The sequence below is a fragment of the Chiloscyllium punctatum genome, chromosome 24 (genome assembly GCF_047496795.1).
Source record: "Chiloscyllium punctatum isolate Juve2018m chromosome 24, sChiPun1.3, whole genome shotgun sequence".
In the NCBI taxonomy this organism is placed as follows: Eukaryota; Metazoa; Chordata; class Chondrichthyes; order Orectolobiformes; family Hemiscylliidae; genus Chiloscyllium; species Chiloscyllium punctatum.
Window position 1 is genome coordinate 41,965,833 of NC_092762.1, and position 25,357 is coordinate 41,991,189.

The 25,357-nt window shown below is 41.0% G+C and overlaps 1 protein-coding gene across 4 annotated transcripts in view; it reads left to right on the top strand.

Moving 5' to 3' along the window:
- The window catches only part of rfx2 (regulatory factor X, 2 (influences HLA class II expression)), a 138,526-nt gene that overhangs the window by 76,056 nt on the left and 37,113 nt on the right, over positions 1-25,357 (top strand). For all 4 annotated transcript variants that reach the window (XM_072593708.1, XM_072593709.1, XM_072593710.1 and 1 more), the window contains 6 exons: positions 6,447-6,723; positions 14,919-14,993; positions 19,698-19,879; positions 20,466-20,585; positions 24,221-24,345; positions 25,013-25,131. In XM_072593708.1, the coding sequence (XP_072449809.1) occupies positions 6,447-6,723; positions 14,919-14,993; positions 19,698-19,879; positions 20,466-20,585; positions 24,221-24,345; positions 25,013-25,131 (898 nt within the window). The remainder of the gene's footprint in view (positions 1-6,446; positions 6,724-14,918; positions 14,994-19,697; positions 19,880-20,465; positions 20,586-24,220; positions 24,346-25,012; positions 25,132-25,357) is intronic.

The window sequence follows — 25,357 nt, forward strand, 5'->3', positions numbered from 1 at the left end:
TTGGTTTCTCTTCACAGATGCTACCAGAACTGCAACTTTTCTAGCAACTTCTGTTTTTGTTTCTGATTTACAGCATTCCCACTTCTTTTGGTTTTCATTAAGAATACTACCATGGCTGAGCTCTCCACTTTCCTGTCTGGATGGACCACTCCTGTAACCCCAGAACTACTATCGATCCAATCAACCCTGTAATGACTATTGGGAGGAATAATGGCAAAGGGGTGAACCAGAGACCAATTACCTATGTCACTCCATGGACTATAGCGCAATTGTCTAACAATGCAAAGAAAATCCTTATTTTTGAGTTCTCTGCTGGCCCTTTTTGAATGCACACGTCAGCAGAGAGCCTTATGCAGGCTAAATGATGACAAGGAAAATAAATTATTGCCAATGTGCCTAAGCCTTGCTGTTAATTAACCTTGCCTGATCTCTAAACACTGGAGAAAATGGGGACTGCAGATGCTGGAGATCAGAGTCAAAACGTATGGTGATGTAGGAGCATTGACCTTTCGGGCAGAAGCCAAAATTCAAAGCTTCTGATGGAGGGCTTATGCCATCAAGGCTTATAACATCAATTCTCCTGACCCTCTTGCTTTCCAGCGCCATACTTTTTGTCCCAGAACACAGAGCAGCCTTATCAGATATCAAAGATGCAATACTGAATGTAGGTTTTAACAAGAGGAATCAGCTAGATGATTTGAATAAATATAGACAACAGATGCTGGGAGCACCAAATGCTGTTTATCATATACTGACCCATTTTATCAGAGTTTTTTGAGTCCAGTTTAGACAGGTCTGAACTGGAGAGCCATCACTCCGCCAATTGGGCTCGGACCCTTGTCTGTAACGCCACTGAAGGAGGTGGGACGGCATGTGAAAATTTCAATCCCACAGAGACCACGCGTACGCACTCTCACACACACATACCAAATCAAAGAGGGTGACTGCGCTCGATTAGAGGACTGAATTCAAGTCCGGTGCAGAGAAATTAAGGAATGGGAGAGGACGAGGAAGTATTTATGCTCGGAATCTACTGCCTCCGCATGTGCCAACCATGGGGTTGAGGCCAAGGACAGGGCAACACAGGTTGTAAAGGCAGAGATCAAGTCAAAAACTCAGATCTTTGCTGCTGGAAGCTGCACCTACAGTTAACCCCAGTCAGTGAAAATGGAGAATATTCACTCCCTGTATCTTCAGCTCCTAGACTGAGGTCTGTCTTAAATATGTGTTTGTGGCATCAAGTAGGATGCTGTGGGCTGGCCTGTGGTGGAAGGCAAGGTCGGAGGCTGCCCAAAGTTTTGTGGGATTCACACTACCCTTTATTCCTTGGAATGAAATACACACTACATGAGTTATTATATTGAGTGGCTTTGTGGGACCAGAAAGAGTAGAAACTGACCAGTTTGAATTTAAATTGGGAGATTTGATTTGCTACCACATAACCACGTTAACATTGCATCCAGAAGTTAAGCATATTTCTGACTTGATTTAATGAGGTAGTATGATTTGACATCCAATTGTTCTATTTGGCAGATGGGTGAAATGGGTGAGTGCCACTGTAGGTTTCCACTTAGACATGCAATCATCAAATTTGCACAATTGAGGAATTCTAGGTTAAATCCATAGATGTGGTTGATGATCTGGAAGCATAAGAAATTGTCAAACACACATCCACATCTGCAATGCATAAACCTAATTGTGACCTATTGAGGGGTGAAGTGGTCATAGGAGTCCCAGACCTATGACCACAAAAGCAATATGGTTTTTTCCCCAAACGAGTCAAAAGTGAAATTTGGAAAGTAAATATATGCTTGTTGCAACAAGGAGTATTATGGCGTCAACAAATAATTTGGCTGTTTGGCCAGTTAATAAGTTTCATCATCAGGATTATTCAGGTGAAGCCACAAAACCCCTGAAAGGTTTTGTTGATTTCTCCTCTGGTGAAGGATTGAAGTCAGAAAACGAGATGTGAAAATTATGCAGAGGACTTTCAAGGCAAATGTTTGGCCAAAATACCTTTAAAACCAGCAGCTGCGATGAGCATTCAAGCTGCCAATCTAGCAGCAATAACACATGTGGTTTAGCTGATCTGACAAGGTCCCCCCACCCCAATCAGTAGAGACCTGTTCGGGCAGTTTGTTTGTATACCATAGTCTGACTGACTTCTTGCCGCTGTGAGAAGCAAATAAGATCTAAACCAGCAGACAAGACACCACTGACATCCGCATCCTTTTTGAAACAAATGATTCTAACTATCTGGGGACAAAAATATAGGAGTATCAACCTAAATGCACGCCGAAAATCTTCCCCTGCCAGGAACATGCGTGTGGATGAATTGGTAAAACAAGGTGGTCAAGAGGGATAACTGTGGCAGCCCCTAATACACAAACAAGGAAACAGTCATTGTTAATCAGACGAAGGTTCAAGATCTTGGACAAATCCAAGGCAGTGATAACTTAAAACAGATCCGAGAGATCATATACCCAGCATCCTCCAATAATTCAAAGAATAACATACAACTCAAAGATAGCTTTGAATTAAAGGGCTATGTTGCTGATCCAATTTAGTGAAGGATGTGAGACAGTATGTGGATAATTGTTTGGTATGAGCCCAGAATAATCTGAATTATGATGCCAGTGAAGGGGAATTAAGACACACGAGACCAACAAGAAGATCCTGGATCATAGAGTCATAGAGATGTACAGCATGGGAACAGACCCTTCGATCCAACCTGTCCATGCCGACCAGTTATCCCAACCCAATCTAGTCCCACCTGCCAGCACCCGGCCCATATCCCTCCAAACCCTTCCTATTCATATACCCGTCCAAATGCCTCTTAAATGTTGTAATTTTGCAGACAGACTGTATAGGATATTTGCCACCATGAAAAGAGTGGTGGGGGGCGGGATATAAATATATCCTAATGATCATTGATATCTTTAGTAAGTGGACTGAAGCATTTCCCCACTTGAACTAACATAGCCAGAATATTGACTGACATAAAAGTACAAGAAGTATTCATTTGATGGGGGCTCCCACACACTGGGTATGCACTTAACTGACCAAAACCTACAAAATGTACTACTTTGCTGGGAATAAATCAGAAATATCACATAGCTGACCATTCACAATCAAGTGGGTTAGTGGAAACAATGAACTGAACACTAAAGGGCTTGTTTTGGAAAACTGCACAACAAAATATTTCGATGTGAAATGTGGTTTTGCTCTTCTTCTCAATGTGGGTACATAATATTGTAGCAAGCTCCACAGGTTTTACCATGCACATCTTAATGACAGAGCATCGTATGAAAGGAATTGAAGTGCTCTTGAGACTTGACTTTTCAGAACCTGAAGTAGCAGCTGTTCCGACATGGGGTTAACCCCCCCCCCCCCCCCCAGCCTCACTAAGTTAAATAAGCAACACAGAAAAGATATTTAACCTGTGCTGTAATCTGTTAAAATTTGAGAGGTAACGAACTATTCCCAAAAGTCACTATTTAAAGTAAAAATTAACAACTTTAATTGTTCTTTTAAAGTCTAACAGAGAATAATTAACTAACAAATACTTACAGCTCCTTTTTCTAACCTATCTTTTGCCTCCCCCTTTACAGACTACTCCAACAAATCCCTGATTAAGATTTATCAAAAAATTTAAATTTCAAAACCAGCCAAATCTTCTCTTTGTATCTTCCTCTGTTTGTATCTTCCTCTGTCATCTTTTCTTCATCTTAAGGATTTCTGTTTCACAGGTCAATGATAGATAAAGAAACATTTAAGAGAGCTGTTCTCTAGGCAGTCTGCAGATGTTGGTAGCTTGGCAGTTCTCCTCCAACTGTTCAATTTTCCTTGGTTTTGTACCCCAAAGCATTGGATCATTTCGTTGGTTTTTAATATTGTCAATATCCTAAATTCAAACTTGATTGGAGGTTGGTATTTTGGGGTATAATTTAAACTGATTGGCCAAATTTGAATTTGTTTTTGCCTCCAGGCAACCCAGCCAGTGGTAGCTGTTCTGAACCAAAAGTTAGATTGTAAATTCTGCAGCACTGTGTGCTTCTCTAAGTTCATGCTAACTTTCAACTTTTGTCAAGGTACAGTACCCTTACACTTTCATAACAGCGGCTCTCAGTTATAAGAAAATGCAATCTTCAAGCTGCCCCACTGAATTGGGACAGAAGAAGAAACATAGTAAAGCACATTTTGATGATAAAGTAAAACCTATCAAATAAAAAACAAGAATGTCATGCTCCAGGTCTATTTACCAGAAATGTTTTTGTATCCTAAATATTCTGGGCACTACTTTATCTGGATAAAGCAGGCCCGTCAGTCTGCAAGATTTTATTGGACTTTGGCAAGACCTGATGCTACCATTTGAATCCAGTGAATTTGATCTAAATTGGCTGTTTTGCCAACTAACCTTGTAAATAAAAGATCAAATACGATAATTGCAAATAAGACCACAAACTACGTTCTGTTCTGTCGGGAGTCCAATACTAGTGAGATAATGTGGAAGCTTGTGCTGATGATTGTTATTACGTTAACAGCCATAGTTATTACCAACTGGAGGAGTATTACATGGGAAAATACTTCAGACCAAAAGAGAGGATTGTGGTGCAACTGCAAGCTGTGAGATGGACAGTTGAATGTTACAAAGGGAGGTGGAAATGAGGGGTATGGGACAGGGATGTGTGTGACAGGGAGGCAAAGGTCGGAGTTTGGAATAGGGCCAATATGTGTCCAAGAGTTTTGATAAAGTGGGAACAAAGTGCCTGATTTTGCATGAAAAGTGATATTGTGAGCAAGTGGGAGCATAGAGGTAGTGAAGAGTTGTAACTTCATGAGTGAGACCCCTTCAAACCTGAAGGCTTGGGAGAGGTATAATATGATTGACTTCTGTCCCTTTACGAGGTTTAGTGAGGGATAGGAACTAGAAGTATGATGGAAAGATCCAGATTGACCACTAAACCTCGTTGAGAAGAAAGGGCAACTTGTAGGTGCCACCTTCGCTAAGACAGACAAAATAATCATCTACCTTTATCCTATGTATCCCAATGAACAGGTTCTGCATTGCTTTAGCACAAGTAAAGGTCTAAACTGCATAATAATCCCAGGAACATTAAGACTGACATCTTAAAGATGGCCGATAAAGGGAAAGGGGAAATTTGTGTCATCACTTCATTTAAGGGCTATCAATATGGTGCATGAATATGCCACATTAACAATTACCACCTTTTATATTCTAGCCCAGGTATCAGCCAGGATAGGGCAAATCGAGCTGATTGATAGATAAATAAATATATATAAGTGAGAAGGAACTGTTATTATTATCACTGAGAAAATTAAGCAGAATTTGGGCTACATTTTTGAGAAATATGAAGTTAGCATTAAATTTTTACCAGAGAAAAATGCAGCAGATCAGGAAGCAACTAGCTAAAACCCCTGAATCTTTTGCAGAGTTATTCAGTGTGCTAAGAAAGTTAAGAATATTGAGATAATTAAAGTGACTAGCTAGTGGGATGATACCTGAAATCAGGGCATGAATGTACAAATTCACCTGTGGATCTGTATTGCATGTGTTATTGTATCGATAATTTTCTGTACTTTGATTTATTTGATATTCTATGTGGTAATGTTTGCCAAATGGAAAAGGGAGATAACCGCCAATGAAATGTGGAATTGATGTTGCATAAGCAGCAACTTTAATGATCATTGGATGGCAGTGCTGTATAATTATATGTTTGTTGTATAATTATATATTAGTGGTATTAAGAACTGTGGACTGATTGACTGACTGGATCTTGATACCTGCCTGTCCAGTGTGACATGGCTAGATTGGAAACCCATTCATTAAATGCTCAATGGATGAAAAGGAGGGACTGTGATCTTACAGGCAATTGTGGCCCTATGGCTAACAGAATTGTAGCCTAACATGCATGATGGAATGCTAACTTTACATAAATACCAAATCAGCTTGCTATGAAAAGAAGTAGTGAAGCCAGACTGCTGACTAGCCAAATCATTGATGCTAAAAGTTATTTGACTTCTGTGGTTACAAAAATGGATTATATAAGACAGATAACAGAAACCATTGGCACAGACATTTCCTGTTAACACAATTCTTGGACAATTGAGTTCAGAATTATGAAGGACTTGTATAAGGGACATTGAACAAGACTGGGAGAAAATGTGTCAAAGGAGGCACATCAGATACGTCAAAAGAACACCTTGAGATCAACCATCAATAAGTTAAGGAAATACAATCCTTTCACACATCAGATATGTCATATATTCTTATTTTGTGGCTCCCAGTGAGAAAACTGAATTATCATTATTCATTGCTTTCCAAAGCTCCTACTGATTGAACACATATCCCAGACCTATTACTCCTCTTCTGCTTTCCTCACGATAACTTTTTAAAATTCTGCTTGTTTTCTGTTGTTTTCTAGACGTGCAGCATACTCCTACCCAGAAACCCAGCTCTATGCACAGAATCCTGGAGCCTCGTACTTTGAGTCGCCGGGGAATGCAGTCCAAGTGACCACAGTGGTATCTTCACCCACTGTGGTGCCAACTCACAGTATGGTGGGAACTGTTGGTATTGCAATGGAGGTAGGAGGAGGTCAGATCATCTCAAGTAGCGGTGGAACATATCTCATCCATGGAGGGACAATGGACAACTCTAGGCATCCACTCTCTCATGCCACACGCCCTTCACCTGGAACTGTGAGGAAAATACCTTTGTTTAAGTGATCTCTCGTTGAATTCCCTCCATATATCTGATTTTAGTGAGGAACATGGGACAAAGGGAGGGTTTAACCAGGGTGCTGAATGACAGAATGCCTGAGGGAAATCAGGTCGGTGTTCAGTTATATGGGAACATTACACATCATTCAGTGCTGTGAATTTGCAACACTTTACTGATTTGCCTGCAGTACGGCCAGAATTAGGAGCTGACTGAGAATTACTATCTACTGTCCTTTGGAAGCTCTTGCACAAAGCAAAGGAGGAATGCCTGAACTCATAGAACAGAACCTGTTTGGGTTTTTGCAGAATCATAGAATCCCTACAGTGTGGAAGTTGCCCATTGAGTCCACATCGACCCTCCGCAGGGCATCCCACCCAGACGCACCACCTTCCTACACTATTCCTGAAACCCTGCATTTCCCATTGCTAATCCACCTAGCTTGCACATCCCTGACACTATGGGTAATTTAGCGTGGCTAATCCACCTAATCTGCACATCTTTGAACTCTAGGAGGAAACTGGAGCACGTGGAGGAAACCCACGCAGACATGGGGAGAATGTGCAAACTCCACACAGACAGTCACCCAAGGGTGGAATTCAACTCCGGTCCCTGGTGCTGTGAGGCAGCAGTGCTAAACACTCTGCCACCCTGTTTTGGTCTGAGCTAGTTGCATGTTTATCTACTAAATTTCTAAGTAAATGTAAGAACTAGCAAGACTGCTTTTACAGGGCTGCTACATTGCGTATAGGTCCATCTAGTTTTCTTCAGGGGTAATTTCGGATTGTTTCTGAAGGTTGCTTGGTCAAATACCTCAAATCAACTTTCAAAATGATTAGGTGGAATTTAGAGCACAGAACCAGTTCATGCTGGTGTTTGGTTAGTATTAGTAAATCTGTTTGGAGATGTCATGACATACCTCCATGGCAGATAGAGTTTAAATCCAGGCCTTCTGACCCACGGCTAGGGGCAGTATCACTTGCAGCTAAGACCCCATACTTCGTTAAAAACACCTCACATCCTTCTTTTAATCACGTGTTCTCCTATTTTTGTCGAGCTTTCCCTTATTATTACTATTCGCTTAGTTCTATTCGCCTCAACTACTCCATGTAGTAGCAAAATTCCACATTCTTGTTACTGACTTGCTGAGTAAAAAAGTTTCTTCTAAACTTGCTACTTAATTGCTTACTATCTCTAATGTTGTTTGCCTGTAGTTTGTTCTTGCTGATAAATCAAGGCACCACTCCACGTTCAAGTATGTTAAAAACTTCCATGATTTTAAGAATTGCACCATCCTGACCATCCTTTCAGAGGGATACAATCTTGCAGTTCTGGCTTCGTTCTTGTATTTCTCCTTTGCATTCTCTCCAATGTGTTTTTCCCTTTTTTCCTCGTATGGCAGCCAGAACTGGGCACAGTATGCTGAGTCTAGTGTAACCAAATTTTAAAACTTTAGTATAACTTCATACTCCTAATGAGACACTCATATTTGATTTGCCTTTGTCATGGCCTATTGACCTGCATTGTATTTATTCCTAATATGTATTTGTACTCGTAGAGTCATAGAGACCTACAGCTTGGAGACAAACCCTTTGCCCTAAACTGGTCCATGCCAGCAAAATGTCCGTTTGCTCTAACCCTATTTCCCTGCATTAGCCCATACCCTTCTAAATCTTTCCTATCCACGTATTTAGAATCGTAGAGATGTACAGTACGGAAACAGACGTCCAAATGCCTTTTAAATGTTGTTAATGCATTTGCCTCAACCACTCCTGGCAGCTCATTCCATATGCGTACCAACCTCTGTGTAAAAATGTTGCCTCTTCGGTTCCCTTTTATTCTTTCTCCTCTAAACGTAATCTGTTACCCTCCAGTCCTCGATTCCCCAACCCTTGGAAAAAGGCTGAGTGCATTCACCCTATCCATGTGTCTCATGATCTTATACACTTCTATAAAGGTCCCCCTCAGTCTCTTGGCTCTAAAGAGAAAGATCCTAACTTGTCCAACCTGTCCCTATAGCTGAGACAGCCTTGTAAATTTCTTCTGCACTCTTTGCAGTTTAATAACACTTTTCCTATAATAATGTGACCAAAACTGAACACAATACCCAAAGTGTGGCCTCACCCAATGTCTTGTATAACTGCAACAAAACTTAGTGCCCTGACCAATGAAAGGCCAGTGTGCCAAAAAGCCGCCTTCACTGCTTTGTCTACTTTCAGACAAATGTGCACCTGAACTCCTTCTGTTCTACTACTCTCCTTAAGGCCCTACCATTCACCATGAAACTCTGACCTTAATTTGACTTTCCAATGCAAGACCTCACCCTTATCCATATGAAACTCACTTGCCATTTCTTGGCCCACTTCCCCAGCTGATCAAGGTCCTTCAAAGTTTGGGAGAAGATTTGTAGCTCGGGTGCTCGTTGTTGTGGTTCTGTTCGCCGAGCTGGGAATTTGTCTTGCAAACGTTTCGTCCCCTGTCTAGGTGACATCCTCAGTGCTTGGGAGCCTCCTGTGAAGTGCTTCTGTGCTGTTTCCTCCGGCATTTATAGTGGCCTGTCTCTGCCGCTTCCGGTTGTCAGTTCGAGCTGTCCGCTGTAGTGGCCGGTATATTGGGTCCAGGTCGATGTGTTTGTTGATAGAGTCTGTGGATGAGTGCCATGCCTCTAGGAATTCCCTGGCTGTTCTCTATTTGGCTTGCCCTATAACGGTAGTGTTGTCCCGGTCGAATTCATGTTGCTTGTGATCTGAATGTGTGGCTACTAAGGATAGCTGGTCGTGTCGTTTTGTGGCTGGTTGGTGTTCATGGATACGGATCATTAGCTGTCTTCCTGTTTGTCCTATGTAGTGTTTTGTGCAGTCCTTGCATGGGATTTTGTACACTACATTGGTTTTGCTCATGTTGGGTATCGGGTCCTTCGTTCTGGTGAGTTGTTGTCCGAGAGTGGCTGTTGGTTTGTGTGCTGTTATGAGTCCTAGTGGTCGCAGTAGTCTGGCTGTCAGTTTGGAAATGCTCCTGATGTATGGTAGTGTGGCTAGTCCTTTGGGTTGTGGCATGTCCTCGTTCCGTTGTCTTTCCCTTAGGCACCTGTTGATGAAATTGCGAGGGTATCCGTTTTTGGCGAATACCTTATATAGGTGTTCCTCTTCCTCTTTTTGCAGTTCTGGTGTACTGCAGTGTGTTGTGGGCCTTTTGAATAGTGTCTTGATGCGACTTCTTTTGTGTGTGTTGGGGTGGTTGCTTTCGTAGTTTAGGACTTGGTCTGTGTGTGTGGTTTTCCTGTATACCTTTGTGGTGAATTCTCCGTTCGGTGTTCTCTGTACCATCACGTCTAGGAATGGACTCATAGCAGAAGCAGTAATGCAAAAGTTAGAACAAACAGTCTTACCGTAAATTCAACCCAAACTCTGGGTCAGATATGTGGATGACACCTTTGTAATAATTAAAAACACAGAAATAGAGAACACACACCAGATCATCAACGCCACACTCCCAGGAATCTGATTCACTAGAGAGGAAGAAAAGGACAACCAACTCCCATTCCTAGACGTGATGGTACAGAGAACACCGAACGGAGAATTCACCACAAAGGTTTACAGGAAAGCCACACACACAGACCAAGTCCTAAACTATGAAAGCAACCACCCCAACACACACAAACGAAGTTGCATCAGGACACTATTCAAAAGGGCCACAACACACTGCAGCACACCAGAACTGCAAAAAGAGGAAGAGGAACACCTATATAAGGTATTCGCCAAAAACGGATACCCTCGCAATTTCATCAACAGATGCCTAAGGGAAAGACAACGGAACAAGGACATGCCACAACCCAAAGGACTAGCCACACTACCATACATCAGGAGCATTTCCAAACTGACAGCCAGACTACAGCGACCACTAGGACTCATAACAGCACACAAACCAACAGCCACTCTCGGACAACAACTCACCAGAACGAAGGACCCGATACCCAACATGAGCAAAACCAATGTAGTGTACAAAATCCCATGCAAGGACTGCACAAAACACTACATAGGACAAACAGGAAGACAGCTAACGATCCGTATCCATGAACACCAACTAGCCACAAAACGACACGACCAGCTATCCTTAGTAGCCACACATTCAGATCACAAGCAACATGAATTCGACCGGGACAACACTACGGTTATAGGGCAAGCCAAATAGAGAACAGCCAGGGAATTCCTAGAGGCATGGCACTCATCCACAGACTCTATCAACAAACACATCGACCTGGACCCAATATACCGGCCACTGCAGCGGACATCTGGAACTGACAACCGGAAGCGGCAGAGACAGGCCACTATAAATGCCGGAGGAAACAGCACAGAAGTGCTTCACAGGAGGCTCCCAAGCACTGAGGATGTCACCTAGACAGGGGACGAAACGTTTGCAAGACAAGTTCCCAGCTCGGCGAACAGAACCACAACAATGATCAAGGTCCTGCTGCAATTTCTGAGAACCTTCCTCACTGTCCACGATATGGCCTATTTTACTCCTGTTCCTTTGTTTCTCTACTGCCTTTAGATTCTTTTCTAAGTTTGTGTGCAAGTCCTTTATGTTCTTATCAAAATGCAATAAATTATAGTTATTTGTGTGAATTCATTTGCCTTGTACATAGCTATTCTTGTTGTTTCATTTTGTTTTGGTAATTTGTGGTAGTACTCATCAGTATTCGCTATCGCTGTTGTTTTAGAATTTTTTTATTACATTGTCCAAATTATTAAGTGGATTGTGAGCAACAGCTGTTCCAACCCTGATCAATGTTGGACCTACTTTCCATCACCTCCTGTAAATAGCTCTGCTATGCTTTCTGTCTTAGTGCCAACTGGTTACCCATTTCGCCGCATGCCCTTACTCGACATTGCATGCTGCATTACCTTATTTGTTAGTCTACTATGTGGTACTTTGTCAAAGATGGTTTGAATATCGAAATGTACTTTATCTGATGCAATATCCTGTCAATCTTTTAATCTTTGAATTTGATTAGTTAATCTCATACCTCTGTATTTAAATGACGCTATATCACTTCTGACCTCATCCTCTAATATTATGTCTGCCTGGTCGACCTTTCTGGTAAATACTGAAGCAAGATGATAGCCTAATCGTTCAGCAATTTTGTTACTGTTGCCTGTGCTGACCATCCCTGACTGGCCCTATTCCCAGCTTTACTTTGTTTTGTTAGTGACATGAATGTAGAATATTTACTATTTTGTTCATATTCCTTGGTAATTCTTAATTCCACTTTGTCACCTTGATTATAAGCAAAATACTGCAGATACTAGAAATTTGAAATAAAAACAAAGTGTTTGAGAAACTCAGCAGGTGTGGCAGCATCTATGGAGAGATATGTCCAATATGATGGTTTTTCAGTACATTTCTGAGATCTTTCTCAAAACCTTAATTCTCTCTTTAATCCTTAGTCCAGCACTTGGACTAAACATGTGTTAATCTCAGAAGTAGCTCAAGGGCCAGTGTGGAGACAGCTTCTTTTATGTGCTCCTGACATTACCTTTACCCAAAATGCCTTTAAAACATGACAAGAAAGTTTCACTAACATTATATATAGAGTGTAAGAGTGATCATTGGACCAAGTACCAGTTAATAAAGAACCAGGCCAAGTGGTTCAAAGATGCTCATAGAGAAGAGAAAAATGGCACAGCAACAAGCCAACATGGGAAAGTCCATGTGCTGTAAGATAATTCAGAGTGATTTCTTGGAGGATTTTTTCTAACATATAAAGGCTGCTGACACTGTACATCAAAATGACCTGAAATGAGTATACTTTCTGGAGCAGGTGGCAGACCCAGGGAACAGAGATAAATAGGACATTTGAGCAGCAGTGATTTGAGGGATTAAAACTGCCCAAGGGACATTTAGACTGGAAACGCTCAGATGGGAATTGGCATTTTCAAGAGGTGCATTGAAGATAAACCTGACAACTAGATTCCCATTAAATAGATTTCAGTAATGTGTTATCTAATGAATATCAGAGCAGTTATGAAAACAGTCTAATAAAAGACAGCCAACCCAGCTTTTGCTGGACTGGCATTCTGCAGGGCCTTTGACAGAGCTGTATACAAGAAACTCCTTTTATGATTACACATTAAAACAAATTAGGAACTGACTAACTGGAAGGAAGCCAAGTCATTTGAGAGAATGGACTCAGGGAGGTACTGATACCTCTCCTGATTCTAAAAGTATATTAATGATGTAACATCAGTCTCAGTGAAAGGTTGAAATTTGGCAACAAGCTGGAGACCATTGTTCTTTTAAGGTTTTATAGAGAATGTACAGCACAGAAACAGGCCATTTGGTTTAGATCCATAAACATATCAAAATGAGAAAAGGATAATGCTCAGTCAGACCTCAGATTTTAAAAGTAAGTGAAGTTCAATATGGGCTATGAAAAGTGCAGTGTGTTTGAATGTAAAAATAGAAGACGTGCTGTATTGATGGAATGGAATTTGAGAAAGGAGAAATAGGAGGAGGCCTGGAGGACTAACTATAACCCCCTGTGCCACCGTGCTTAAGAGATGAGAGCAAAAGCAAAGCACCAAAAACAAAACGTTACATTTTGTGGAAATCTGGAGCACAAGTGGAAAATGCTGGAAGTACTCAGCAGATCTAGCATCATCTATGGAGGAAAAACAGAATCGATGAGCTTACTTCATAACTCAATGAAAGAGGAATACTTGTCATGTCCTTTACACATTTCTGGGTCTTGGATTTTGTGATAAAACCTTTACAAATTTGGTCTAGTTCTCTGTGAGTGCCAAAGTTACCATTTGGGGTATTTATATTTCCTAGTGTTAGTTTGATTCAGTTGATCACAGTCTGTATGAATTAGAACATTGTACGCTTTAACTTCTCATGAACTTGTGAGCACATGATAATGACTGTCAATGAGGGAAATACATCCTTTAACACCATGTGACATAAGCCAACACTGCCTCAGTTTACAGATCTCATGCTGCTGCTGAGGATGCAATAATCCTGCTCAAATTTGTAATCTTACTATTTAGCAGCAGGGAAAAAGTCCCAAGTTATGTTCCCACATGCAGCATCTCTGTTTGGTTATCGAGCTTTTTTCAAATTTCATGTGTAATTTACCTGCTCCAAAAATTGGGAATGCTGTGGAAACCCCAGGTTAACCTCAAGAAACCAAATTGCTGAGGACTATGGCTATCCTCAGCAGATCGTCACACAAACTTGCACGAGTCAAATATCTCAACCTTCAGACCTGAAAATTACCTCAGAAAGCCTCACATTAGCCCGGAAAAGTGAAACATCTCAGAAGTTTGAATAAAAGGTGAAGGAAGCAATTTCACACAGCTACAGTGCAGTGATGACACTAGCGATATTTCTCACTGTCAGCTGCTGCTTTTGGTACAAAAAGATGTTTTGCCCAGCACTTGGTGCCATATACGAATTTCTATGTTGGTGTGCTGCCAGGTACCATAGCTCCTGTGCTTGACTGACTGAACAAAAAAAATGTAGCTTTGGTTGTTCATAACAGGCAGAATACAGACAGTTCTTTTAAAACCCAAAACAAAATGTGTTCTGTTAAATATAATTGTGTTTCTGCAGTACTTGCTAGATAATCCTTAGTCTGCTAATAGCTGCACTCACAATCAATTTAAAATAATCAGTTAGGCTCATAATGTGACTAATTTATATTTGCTAGTATCAATGCACATCCATATGCAGGGACCTGTTCTCTGCAATCAAAAATAATATGTTCAAGCCTTGTGACATTTTAAAAATTATCCTGCAATTTGGAGAATCTGTAATTCCCCATTCCTTTCTCTATGGCAACGTCTTAACTAATCAGAGGTGACTTGCGAACCAAACAGCACCCTTGTGTCCTGTAGAAAATGTAGTTGTGATCATTTGCAATATGGCATTTTTACATTTGACCTGGTAAGTGCAAAATGTAAAGCTTCAGCAATAATTAAATGAGAATTTTTTGCATGTCCTGCTTAATTTTACTGAACATAGGTCAATATTTATATTCTAATTTCTGAAGTGTACTGATTCTGATTACGTTTAGTGAGTGTAATTTAAACATCTTACTCCTGTCATATAAGTTAGTTGAGATAATAACTAAATTAGGCAGACGTTAAGTGAAATGTGTGATTTGTTCCAATAGATTGAAATGGCAATCGAGAACCTACAGAAATCTGAAGGGATTACAGCCCATAAAAGTACTCTGTTGAACAGCCATGTGAGTATCTGCCTTTACTAAAATTTTACTGTTTCCCATCCAGTGAATCTTCAGAATTCTGAAATCATTAACTCTTTCTATATTGAAGTGTTCCATCGAGAATTGCAGTGAAAACTCTACAGACATATGAACATACAAACTAGGAACAAGAATAGCCCACTCGGCTCTTTGAACTTGCTTTGCCATTCAATAAAATCAAGGCTGATCTGATTTTAACTTCAACTCTGCATTCCTGCATACCTCTGATAATCTTTCATCCCCTTGGTCACCAAAAATCTATTTAACTCTGCCTTAAAAATACTTAAAGCTCCTGCATCTACTGCCTTTTCTGGAAAGGAATTCCAGAGTCTCAGCCCTCTGAGAGAAAATCATTTCCTCTTCTCTGTCTTAAATGGGCGGCAGCTTATTTTTAAACTATCCCGAGTTCTAGATTCTCCCACAAGAGGAAACACCCTTTTGATATTCACTGGTCAAGTCCCCTCAGGATCTTGTAAGTTTCATCCCTGATTCTTCGGAACTCCAGAAGATACAGGCCAAGCCTGTCTCGCCTTTCTTGTAAGGTAATCTACTTATTTCTGGTCTGGTAAACCTGCTGTGAACTGCTTCCAAAGCATTGTTTGAAAATAGTTATCGAAAAGGGTAAGCCTTCCATTAAAGTGAAAGTTTTTAATTAGAGTATAAAACAAATTTCAATGGTATGAGACAAGAACTTTGAAAAGTTGATTGCAGTAGACTGCAAGTAAAGGGACATCTGATAAGTGGGAAACTCATAACAAGATAATGAGAGTTCAGAGCCTTTTATGTTCCCGTTAGAGTGAAAGGTAAGACTGGGAAGATTAGAGAACAATGGATTAATAAAGGTGTTGAGGTTCTAGTCAAGAATAAGTTTAGTGGAAGTTCTCCAGATTGATTCCAGAGCTTTGAGATTTATCTTATGAAGAGAGAATGAGCAGTTTAGGTCTATGGTGTCTGGAGTATAAAAAGAGAAGAGATCTAAAATTGAGGTATATAAGATGCTAAAAGGGATTGACAAAGTAGACATAGAGAGGATGTTTCCTCATGGGGCAATCTGGCATGAGAGGTCACAGTTTTAGGATAAGGAGAAACAGATTTAAAAAAGATGAAAAATTACTTCTCTCAAAGGAGGAGGATAGATTTTTAAGTAGTAATGGGTTGAAGGGATTTGGAAAGTGGGCAGGAAAATGGAATTCAACTATGATCATATCAAATGGTGAAGCAGGCTTAAGGGGCTGATCTCCTGCTCCTAGTTTTTATGTTTTTTATGTTCTGTATCCCTTTGTAGCTTCCTTATGTCCTCTGGCAACGAGTTCCAGGCACTCACCACCCTTGTGTGAAAAACTTGCCTCACACATTTCTTTTAAACATCCCCCTCGCACCTTCAACCTGTGTCCCCGAGTAATTGACCCCTCCACCCTGGGAAACAGCTTCATACTTTCCACCCTATCTGTGCCATTCACAATCTTATAAACTCCTCATACGATATGCCAAATATACCCCTGAATCTCGTGTGTTCCAGTGAAAACAAACTCAGTCTATCCAACCTTTCTTCAAAGAAAAATAATCCCCATACTAGGCAACATCCTGGTAAACCTTTTCCTATAAAGCATCCACATCCTTCTGGTAGTGTGGTCGCCAGAACTGTACACAATATTCTGTGTTTGGCTGAACAAAAGTTCTATTCAGCATAACTCGTCTATCCTTATAGTCAATGCTCCTTCCAATGAAGGGAAGCATGCCATAGGCCACTTTACCACCTAATCTACCTGCGCTGCCACCTTCAGTGATCTGTGGACCAGCACACCCACATCCCTCTGCATATCAATACTCCTAAGGGTTTGCCATTCACTATATAATTTCCACCTGTACTTGACCTTCCAAAATGCATCACCTCACATATTTCCGGATTAAACTCAATCTCCTGTTTTTCTGGCCATGCCTCCAACTGATTGGTATCCTGTTGTATGCTCTGACAATCCTCCTCACTATCTGCAATTCCACAATCAGTGTATCGTCCCAAACTTAAGAATTAGACCAGCTATGTTTATCCTCGAAATCATTCCTGTAGATCATGAACAGCAGTGGACCCAGCTCTGATCCTTGTGGAACACCCCTAGTCACAGCCTTCTGTTCCAAAAAGCATCCTTCCACTGCAACCCTTTATCTCCTATGACTAAACCAATTCTGTATCCATTATGCCAGCTCACCCCTGATACCATGTTACTTCACCTTTTGCGCTAGTCTGCCATGAGAGACCTTGTCAAAGGCTTTACTGAAGTCCATGTAGACAATATCACCCACTTTTCCCTCATGATCAATCATCTTCATAACCTCAAAAAACCTGATTAAGTTAGTGAGGCACGGCCTCCCCTGCACGAAACTATGCTGTCCATCGATAATCAGTCCGTTCGCTTCTAAATGTGTACAGAGAGACAGTTTACTTCAGGGGACAGAGTTTGATGTAGGGACTGGCCCTGAATGGGTAAGAGGCATGGTTGGCCTGAGGTCAGGTCTAGCGGTGTATAAAGCTTGGGTAGGTGCGATGGTCCTGAACAAGCACGTGGGCATATGAATGCTGCAAACTCACAAACAATGCAGGAGCAAAACTTCCTGTGTCCACTTCCTCAACAGTCTTTCTGACTGTTCCAGAACCTGTGGGTTCTCCCTCTCCTTCAAACGTTAAAGATACCTCAGAATCTGAAATTGATGAGACAGATGTCGCTGTATTGATGCCTTTGCTACCTGAAGAAGAGAATGAGTTTCTTCTGGGAAGCTCCGGGTGCTAGAGGTGAGCTCCTGTGCGTTACATGCCACCGTATCAGAGGCAGAGTTGGAAGAACCTGACCTGGTGCTAAATGTCTCAGGAGGACAGAAAAAAATAATGGCCTGTGCCCTCAGAATCAGAGGGGGAGGGTTGCTGTGATTGTAACGAGGTCAACCAGGTTATTGGAATGAGTTTCCTGATTGGGATTGTTAATCTGGTTCAATCAGGGAGCCCTGGCTGCCAGACAAAAGAGGAATGTCAGGCAATGTTTTTGCTCTGAGGAAGCTGGATCAATGTCAAGGCTCTGTGTGTAAAAAAAGGGCTATTTGGTGATGAGATGCCCATTCCTGATGAAGGATTTATGCCTGAAACATCGATTCTCCTGCTCCTCGGATGCTGCCTGACCTGCTGTCCTTTTCTAGCACCACAGTCTTGACTCTGATCTCCAGCATCTGCAGTCCTCACTTTCTCCTTCCTGATGGGATACTGGCCTCTCTCGAGTTATTTCAGCAACCATGACAAGCTTCTTGGCTTTGTGCTCAATGGAAAAGCAGGACAGGAGTAATATGAGAGAAAATGCTGGAAAATCTCAGCAAGTCAGGCAGCATCTGTAAGGAGAGAAAAGAACTGACGTTTAGAGTTAGACTCAAAACATCAGCTCTTTTCTCTCCTCACAGATGCTGCCAGACTTGCTGACATTTTCCAGCATTTTCTCTTTTTTGATTTCAGATTCCAGCATCTGCAGTAATTTGCTTTTATCCAAGCAAATAATTTGCTTTTATCCAGGGAGTAATATGAGCCTGGTAGCTCTGGTTGAGGGGGAAAAGAGCACAAAGGCAAGGCAAAGCAAGGTAGGCTCAGAGTGAATGAATACTGGGACAGTATGTGAAGAGGCTGAGCTGTAGCCTGGTGTCCTTGAAGCACAGAGTGTCCTTTCTGCAGCATTATGATAACTTTCATTGCAGGTGAGGTGCAGCAATGAAATGGAGGAGTGTCCACTTCGTGGATTGAAGATGTATATCAGAGTTCTTAGAATTGGCACATGGGATATGGGCTAAATACAGGCAACTGGGACTAGGTTAGGTTGGGAATATGGTCAAAGTGAGGACTGCAGATGCTGGAGATCAGAGCTGAAAATGTGTTGCTGGAAAAGCGCAGCAGGTCAGGCAGCATCCAAGGAACAGGAGAATCGACGTATTCTCCTGATCCTTGGATGCTGCCTGACCTGCTGCGCTTTTCCAGCAACACATTTTCAGCTGGGAATATGGTCAGTATGGACTGGTTGGACCAAAGAGACTGTTTCCGTGCTGTATGACTATATTAATCTGCGTTACCAATGCTTTGACTTTCAGTTTCAGAAGTCACTGCCACGTATTTACCTCAAAGGTCTGGGCACTGAAAATAAATGTTTGAGGGACTGATTAGATTAGATTAGATTAGATTAGATTACTTACATGATGGCACAGCTTCAATGGCATCACCCTTATGTGACAACTTAATGATAAACCAGAATAGAGCATGTTTGGCTCTGTTTAAAAACCACCCCGCTCCTCAGCATATTGGGACTGTTTCCCTATCTCAATCCTGTTTTCCCCTGACTGAAATGCACAGAACAAGAGCTTCTGTGTCTGTTCTGAGCGCAGTTCAATCTCACAGCTGCCTTAATTCTTATAAATCTAATCATTTGTAACTTGCCTTCAACAGTTCACACATGGTTTGAACTAGAAACAGATTAGTGAAAGTAGCCAATGGGGACAACATTTCAGAAAACAGCAGTGGTCAAAATTGTTTCCATTGTTTTTTTACTTAGCAGAACTTTGTGTGCTTATGTGTTAATTTAGTGATTCAGTGTGTCTTAAAGTTGATTTTGTTTTAACTGCGTACAGTATGAATGAGTGACACATTGTCTCTATTTAATACAGCTTCAGTGGCTCCTGGATAATTATGAGACTGCTGAGGGAGTTAGCCTTCCCCGAAGCTCCCTGTATAACCATTACTTGCGGCATTGTCAAGAACAGAAGCTTGACCCTGTCAATGCAGCTTCTTTTGGCAAACTGATTCGTTCTGTGTTCATGGGGCTGAGGACCAGAAGATTGGGAACAAGGTCAGGGTTAAAACGTTGCTCATCAACTTAAATGTTAGAAATTCTGTCTGTTTTAGGTTGGCCTCCAGTGAACCTTTCCTCAAAGTAGCATTGTTAAGATGAGAGTGGCTTCAACTATTCTGGAGCTATTGTGTGAATAAGTTGTGTTGAACTTCAAAATGAGCAGTACAGATATTTTTCTCAGTACATTGTCAATGTTTGAACATCATCCTTGAAAGCTGAAATAATACAGCTCTGTAATACTACACAGAAATTTAACACCCTAAGCACTCTAATTGTGCCATTGCAAAGTTAGTCTAGTTGTGTGTTTGCTGAAATTTTGGCTCCAAGGGTCAAAATGCTGTCTTGAATTAGAATTATTGCAGTATTTGTAAAGAACCTAATTGCAACTTTTCTGCCCCCTTGCTATAAATCCAGTATTTCTGTTGCATTGCCAGATTGCAAATATATTTACAGGATGAAAATTAATGTAGCTTGTATGTTTTTGTCTTGTTTCAGAAAGAATAAGCTGAATTATTTTGGTTGCTCATGGTGGTTGTCTCTGCTTATTGTCTGTTATTGGGTTTGTAATTTTCCTCTGTTGCAGGGGGAACTCTAAGTATCACTATTACGGGATTCGTCTGAAGCCAGATTCACCTCTGAACCGTTTGCAGGAGGACATGCAATACATGGCAATGCGGCAACAACCTGTACATCAGAAACAAAGGTACAATCTGAGTGTCTCACTAGCCAGTCCACATCCAGGACCCTGACCATTAGCCAAGGTAGAAGTTGGGCATTTCACCATCCAGCACACACCCAGGCACCACAGTGTCAAAGCATTTGACACCCCTAACCAACCAGCCTCACCAACTCTCTTTCTTCTCTCCTTACTCCCACCTGCCAGATAATCTCAGAACCCCATCAATGACATTATCACTGAACCAAATCTCAGATGTTGTGTAAGATGCATGCTCACCACTGCTCATATCGTTGTATAAGCCATCCGGTGTGTTTTCTACCACCACTCTCTTTCCTGGTAGGAATCCATAGGACCTATGTGGTCTGGTGTGGTAGAGGAAAATCATTTGGTAGTCTTACAAAGAGTCTCAAACAAGATGTAGCTTGTTGCATATTAATAACTAGGTACAGGTAATAGATATCGTTCAAGAGACTGAGGCAGACCCTGAGGTAAGTCTTGCTACTTTGATATTCTCAGCTCCATCCGATAAGTATATATGATGTCATTATAGTAGGTAGTGCTTAGGTGTTCCTCAGAATTAAGCATTTAAAAACCTTGAATAATATCGCCACCTTTTTCCATTATGAATACTTATGTATTTGTGCATGTAATTTCTTTTACCACAGCTCCATTTCCTGCCATGTCTCTGATTTCACAAGGTTGGGTTTTCTGAGGTATCACTAATCTCTGAGAACACACACTCTATAGACTTGGAAATTTGGTCTCTGGGTTGAAGACTATTGACTTAGATTCTGTTCTTAACAGCGTGAGGTCTATAAGTCCCCTTTAAACTAGAGGACTTCTCATTGCTTGGGTTTATTGTATTGAGGACATCTTTCCTGCTGAAGCAGACAATTACTATATTATAATATCTGGAAGACCTTTAATCTTTCTACTTCCTTCAAGGATGGTAGCTGTCCTGTTCAAACAGGCAGTTTTGTTTTTGGAGGATCTTGGAATTGATGAACCAGATGTTTACGTATCCTGTAGAAGTGGCTGTTGATCATATCTTCAATGTGGCTTCATGGAGTTGTATGCACCACATCTGCAATCTGTATCTGCAGATTTTTCCACACAATCTAGCAGTAAATCTATGCTTTTTTTTCTTCCTTGCTGATTAAAGTGGACGCTTTCATTCACCGTTAGTGATTACATTATTGGTGAATTCAAGATGTTCACTTCCTCGGTTCACATTCCTGGAGGATTTCTTTTTTGCTTGGCATGGGTCTCTGTCATTGATACTGAGGATATTTCCTGCAAAGATAAACAGAAGTTCTATTTGAACTTGAATCTCTTCGGTATCTAATATCAGACTTGGACCGGTCATTACTATTTGTTCATCAAACTGTGTTGCACTTTGATGAATCTTCAACTGATCAGTGAGCTCAAGCAGGATATGCTGGCTATCTTTTATAATTCTAGTGATCTGAACTCTTCTCTGTATTGAGAGTAGTGAAAAACATTTGTGCCAATCCATATAGTTACAGGTTTCAATCTTGCTGAAGTACGTAATAGATTTCTTATGCCAACTTGATTAAGACTGACTTCTGTTTAGTTTCCAAAATGAGTATAGGGAGCCCTCATAGAACCGCTGATGTCGCTTCAGGCCCCAGCTGAACCTCAACTTGAGGTCACTCCTATAGGTTATTATCTGATGTAGTCTGTAATTGCCTCGGAATGACTAATACCGCAACTCCAGGGAGTTCCTAACTCACTTGCTGCTGTGCATCTCTTAGCCCAGGTCTAAAATGCATTTTACCATCAACTGTAGATTCTGCTTTGTTGAATCTCGCCAAGACGTTTTCTTTTGTAGGGACCTCTAATGTACAACTCTTCAAGATTGCAAGTTTGCACATGAACTGTGAAGAGGGTATCAAAATCCTTCGGTGTGATTTGGACAACTTGAGTGAGTGAGCAAATGTCTGGCAGATGAAGTATATTGGGGGTAAATATTGAGGTTATCCAGTTGGGAGAGAAAAAAAAACAGGAAGGTAGATTATTATTTAAATGACAAAAGATTGGGAAAGGGGAGGTTCAACGAGACTCTGGTAAACACCAGTGGCTGAAAGTAAGTTTGTAGGTGCAACAGGTGGTGAAGAAGGCAAATGGTCTTAGTCTTCGGAGCAAGAGGATTTGACACAGGAGAAGGGATATCTTATTGCAACTGAACAGGGCATTAGTGACACCACACCTCGGGTATTATGTGCATTTTTGATCTCCTTATCTGACGTTGGATGTTCTGGCTTTTGGAAGGAGTGCACTGAAGGTTTACTAGACTGATTCTTAGGATGGAAGGTCGAGTGTAAGAAAAACAGTTAAGACTATATTCACTCAAGTTTCAAAGAATGAAGGGGAATCTCATTGAAGCCAAAAAAATTCTGATAGGACTAGACCGATTAAAGACAGGATGTTCCTGATAACTGGGGACTTTGGAACCAAGATTCACAGTCTAAGGACGTGGGATAGGCCATTAACGTCTGAAATGAGGAGAAATCTCAGAGTGGTGAGCTTGTGGAATTATATGCTACAGAAAGCAGTTGTGATCAAAACATTGAATGTTTTCAAGAAGGAATTTGATGTAGTTCTTAGGTCTAAGGGTGACATAGTATGGGCAGAAAGTGGGAACAGGGTACTGAGTTAGATGATCAGTCTTGATCATATTGAATGGTGGGGCAGGCTTGAGGAACCAAGTGACCTACATCTGCCCCTGTCTGTCTGCATTAGCAGCTTTTTTTAAAGCTCTGGTTAAAGACCTTATGACCTTCATTGCCAGCATTGTAGGGTGCAGCAAAATTCACTCCAACGCCTGCATTGTAGGATGAATTCTCACCACTGCTTATCATGTTGTATGAGCTCTCTGCCAGATTTGCAGCCACCATCCTCTTCCATGGGTAAGAGATTGGCAGGGAATGCTTGTCTGCTGGTGGTTTCTTGCACGATACTTACTAGGTTACACAGATGTGACAGACATTGTTATAGAACCAGAGAAAGTCCCAGAAAGTAGGTCTTTTTTTGATATTCTCAGCTGTTCCTCCCTATATCTATATGACATCATCATAGTGAGCAGTGCTTAAGGCACTCCTCAGCATTAATCCTTTCGGACATTCCCATCCTTCTACAACACTGCGAAACCAAAGGGCTCCAGGACAAAAGTGGCAAGTTACAATCCCATTGTCCCACTTCCAGCTGACCTAAGTATTCATTACTTGGGCAGCTATTAATGTCATGGACTTTCTAAATGGGTCCTGATATTCAAGGTCCTTGAATTGGGTCCTGTTCAATTGCAGCATGTAACAAGCATGAGTGTAATCGAATAATAGCGGTTGGTACTGATTCATTAAATGTGTATCTTCAGTGTTTGAAATGATATTGGCTTCTTGCAGAAGTTTCTTTGCAAAGAAAGGAACTAAACTGAGCTTTCTTTCAACAGTCATGTTATAGATCTTGAAATACATGAAAAATAGTTAGGCTGGGCAATGTATTTGTACATATATAAACCAGTTGAAAAAAGATTCTGATTATTTCCTCCTTGAATTAAAACAAATCAGCCAAGTAAGGTAAAGTCACCTCTCCTAATTTTTTTTTCCCCCTTTTTTTACACTTTGCCCTTTTGTCTTTAGGTTTAAACCTATGCAGAAGTTGGATGGTGTAGGAGACAATATGCCTGGGAATGGACAACATGCAGCTCCAACAACACCAGAGCAATCTGTAGCTGCACAGAGTCAACACCACCAGCAGTTTCTGGGTCAGTCAGTTATTTATATACAATTGATTTCATAAGGAGTTAATCTACTCCATTTTCATTTTAAATGTGACCTCTTGAATTGAGTGCATAAAGTTTCCGATATCTTGTAAAGCTGCTCCAGCTACAACATTGAAAGAGTGCCCCATCATTTGCTGTTCATCCTTGCTGCTTCAGTTCCTACCTCATGTTAATAGATTCGAGCAGATGTTTTTTCCAGTTCTCTCTGTTTTTGTCTTTACTGATTGGCATGCATCAGTATTGGGTTCATTTTTAAAGACATAATGACAGATTAAACCCTGAATGCAAAAATGTTGCAAGTTTTGAGATATGCTTACCAGACATTGGTATGATGAATTTAAGAGGATCCCATGATATTTAATCTGACACACTGCTAATATATTTGGGACCAGGGACCATAAGTGTTATGCATATGTAAAACATAATAATATCTTGTGGCGCGGACCTGTCTGCTCCGTCTTCTCTGCTTGCTAGAAGTGTAATTCTGAACTTTTTATTTCTTTATTCTACTAATTTATTCCTAAGATTTTGTACCTAAGATGGCACCGTAATTGGTGTCTTTGTAAACTTCTCACTGTACTCATGTGAGTACATGTGACAATAAACCTAATTCTAATTAATTATTACTTCCTCCCCCACCCCCCCATAGATATGTCTCGTGCATTGCCAGAGTTTATTGAAGCAGACATTGGTAGCTGTCCTTTGCCGGAAGATATCACACTGAATGAAGTGAAGACTTTACAGATTTTGTACAGAGAGCACTGTGAGGTGAGGTGTGCTTTAAGCTTGGAGGTTAGGGTGAAGAATGGGAAGAGATGGTTGCTTCAATTCAGGACCCACATTACCAAGTATGAAGGGAAATGTTGCTGAGTTGTTTTGTAATCATGAAGGAAGAATTTGAGATAACTAAGTATATCTAGCCTCTCTGTTACCTGTAGTTTATCAAATCTTAGCCCAACTACTATCTCTTTCACAATGGCTTTTATAACACCTG